Here is a 3,125-nt window from a genome sequence, read left to right as displayed (position 1 = left end):
GCCTCAAGCTAGTGGCCTCAAGGTGGTGACACCTTGTTGGTGGTCCTAAATTGGTGGCCCCAAGGTGACAGCCCTAAGGTGGTGGCCTCCAATTGATGGCCTCAAGCGGGTGGCCCCAAGGTGATGGCCTCCAATTGGTGTCCCTGAGGTGGTGACACTTTGCTGGTGGCTCCATGTTGGTGGCCCCAAGGTGATGGCCTCCAATTGGTGGCCCCAAGGTGCTGGCCGATAATTGGTGGCCCCAAAGTTGACCACATCAAGTTGATGCCCCCAAGTTGGTAACCACCAAAGCTGACCACACCGAGTTGGTGCCTCCAGGTTGGTGCCCTCAAGTTGGTAGCCACCAAAGCTGACCACACCAAGTTGGTGCCTCCAGGTTGGTGCCCTCAAGTTGGTAGCCACCAAAGCTGACCACACCAAGTTGGTGCCTCCAGGTTGGTGCCCTCAAGTTGGTAGCCACCAAAGCTGACCACACCGAATTGATGCCTCCAGGTTGGTGCCCTCAAGTTGGTAGCCACCAAAGCTGACCACACCGAATTGATGCCTCCAGGTTGGTGCCCTCAAGTTGGTAGCCACCAAAGCTGACCACACCAAGTTGGTGCCTCCAGGTTGGTGCCCTCAAGTTGGTAGCCACCAAAGCTGACCACACCGAGTTGATGCCTCCAGGTTGGTGCCCTCAAGTTGGTAGCCACCAAAGTTGCCCAGCCCAGGTTGGTGTCCCCAAGCTGCCCCCTAGCAGAGGAGGTGACCTCCCAGCCGAGTGGCAATGCCATCCAGACACCCTCTCAACCTGCCCAGGGCTATGGTGGTGACCGTGTGAGGAGCTTGCACCAGAACCTCGCTGGCTGGATCCATGCTGGGAGGTGACTCCAAAGCGACTTGGGGACAGCCTAGTTGGGTTGCCATGGTGACCAAGAGGCTGGCCAGGTTCTCCAGGTCGTTGGCGAGCTGGGACAGAGGTTGGTGACCGGAGGTGGCCAGTTGGGTCAGGAGGAACTGGAAGACCTGGAGCCGCTGAGCCATGGCCACCAGACCCTCTGGAGCCACCTCCCCGGGCAGCTGCTCCAGCTCGGGAACCCTCAGCGGCAGGGCGAGGAGCTGGGGGGAGGAGACGAAAGTTAGGGTGGAGCCCCCCCCGTTTTGGGGACACCCCTCCCTAGTGTGTCCCCTCATTCTGGGGACACTCACTCCTGGGGAGCCTCCTTTTGGGGACATCCACCCGAGGACCCCCCCCTCCCTTTGGGGACACTCACCCTGGACCCCCCCTCCTTTTGGGGACACTCACTCCTGGGGAGCCTCCTTTTGGGGACACTCACCCCAGGACCCTCCCTCCTTTTGGGGACGCTCCTGGGGAGCCTCCTTTTGGGGACACTCACCCCAGGACTCCCTCCTTTTGGGGACACTCACCCCAGGACTCCCTCCTTTTGGGGACACTCCTGGGGAGCCTCCTTTTGGGGACACTCACCCCAGGACCCCCTCCTTTTGGGGACACTCCTGGGGAGCATCCTTTTGGGGACACCCACCCTGGACCCCCCCTCCTTTTGGGGACACATGCACCCTGGACCCCCCCTCCTTTTGGGGACACTCCTGGGGAGCCTCCTTTTGGGGATACCCACCCTGGACCCCCCCTCCTTTTGGGGACACTCCTGAGGAGCCTCCTTTTGGGGACACTCACCCCAGGACCCTCTCATTTTGGGGACACTCCTGGGGAGCCTCCTTTTGAGTACCCCCACATTCTGGGGACACTCACTCGTGGGAAGCCTCCTTTTGGGGACACCCACCCTTGGGGACCTCCCTCCCTAGTATTGTCCCTCCCATTTTGGGGATACCCCTCTTTAGTGTCCCCCTCTATTTTGGGGACCCTCCCTATTCTTGTCCCTCCCATTTTGGGGACCCCCCACCCTTGGGGACATTCCTCCTCACCCCATTTTGGGGACCTCCCCTCCCTAGTATTATCCCTCCTATTTTGGGGACACCCCTCTCTAATGTCCCCCTCTATTTTGGGGACCCTCCCTATTCTTGTCCCTCCCATTTTGGGGACCCCTACCCTTGAGGACCTCTCTCTGCTATTTTGGGGACCCCCACCCCGGTGTGTGTCCCCCATCACCCCACAACCTTAACGCCCCCCCCTCCAGGTGCCACCTCCAACCTCACCCTCAGCGCTTGGTTTGTCACCAAATCTCGGGGGGGGGTGGGGTGGGGTGATGGTCCCCAAAATTAGGGAGGGCGGGGGTAGGGGTCCCCCAAATGATGTGTGTCCCCCCCCAAGAGTGTCACCTGGAGCTGCTGGATGCGAGTGCTGAGGGTGCGGGTCAGGTTCTTGGTGTCCCCTCGGACCTTCTCCAAGCGCACAGGACGGGCACAGACCAAAGGTGGCACCAACCAGAGGGCACCCCAAAGGGACACCACCAGCTCGGGGCACCACCGCATGCTGCTGCCCTGCACCCCGACATGGGTCACCGCCAGCTCCCTGGGCACTCCGTACCCCGAGATTGGTGTCCCCCAACCCCCTCTCTGTGTCCCCCTCTCCCTCTCTGTGTCCCCCTCTCCCTCTCTGTGTCCCCCTCTCCCTCTCTGTGTCCCCAAAATTCTGTGTCCCCCAATCCACTCTCTGTCCCTGTCCCTCTCTGTGTCCTCAACATTCTCTGTGTCCCCCAATCCACTCTGTGTCCCTAACATTCTGTGTCCCCCAATCCTCTCTGTGTCCCTGTCCCCAACATTCTGTGTCCCCCAATCCACTCTGTGTCCCCAACATTCTGTGTCCCCCAATCCACTCTGTGTCCCCAACATTGTGTCCCCCAATCCTCTCTGTGTCCCTGTCCCTCTCTGTGTCCCCAACATTCTGTGTGTCCCCCAATCCTCTCTGTGTCCCCCAATCCTCTCTGTGTCCCCCAATCCACTCTGTGTCTCTAACATTCTGTGTCCCCCAATCCTCTCTGTGTCCCCCAATCCTCTCTGTGTCCCCCAATCCACTCTGTGTCTCTAACATTCTGTGTCCCCCAATCCTCTCTGTGTCCCCCAATCCTCTCTGTGTCCCCCAATCCTCTCTGTGTCCCCCAATCCTCTCTGTGTCCCCCAATCCACTCTGTGTCTCTAACATTCTGTGTCCCCCAATCCTCTCTGTG

General features: G+C 60.0%; 1 protein-coding gene across 1 annotated transcript; it reads right to left on the bottom strand.

The window, feature by feature from the left end:
* Positions 1 to 680: 680 nt before the first annotated feature.
* Positions 681 to 2,490, bottom strand: LOC135175159 (leptin-like). The gene is made up of 2 exons (XM_064142934.1): positions 2,278 to 2,490; positions 681 to 1,098 (listed from the first exon to the last, which is right to left on the bottom strand). Exons 1-2 carry the CDS (start codon positions 2,428 to 2,430, stop codon positions 733 to 735), a joined length of 519 nt encoding a protein of 172 aa, XP_063999004.1. The 5' UTR covers positions 2,431 to 2,490; the 3' UTR covers positions 681 to 732.
* Positions 2,491 to 3,125: the final 635 nt, after the last annotated feature.

Source organism: Pogoniulus pusillus, chromosome 4 (genome assembly GCF_015220805.1).
Source record: "Pogoniulus pusillus isolate bPogPus1 chromosome 4, bPogPus1.pri, whole genome shotgun sequence".
NCBI lineage: Eukaryota > Metazoa > Chordata > Aves > Piciformes > Lybiidae > Pogoniulus > Pogoniulus pusillus.
Note: the sequence above shows the minus strand (reverse complement) of the source record. Positions and strands in the feature narration are given on the sequence as shown.

Bases quoted from the DNA above. Each gene is read 5' to 3' on its own strand.
- LOC135175159 (XM_064142934.1), bottom strand. From the start codon at position 2,430: ATGCGGTGGTGCCCCGAGCTGGTGGTGTCCCTTTGGGGTGCCCTCTGG. The intron at 1,099-2,277 runs GTGACACTCTTG...TCCTCCCCCCAG, and splicing joins CTCGCATCCAGCAGCTCCAG to CTCCTCGCCCTGCCGCTGAG.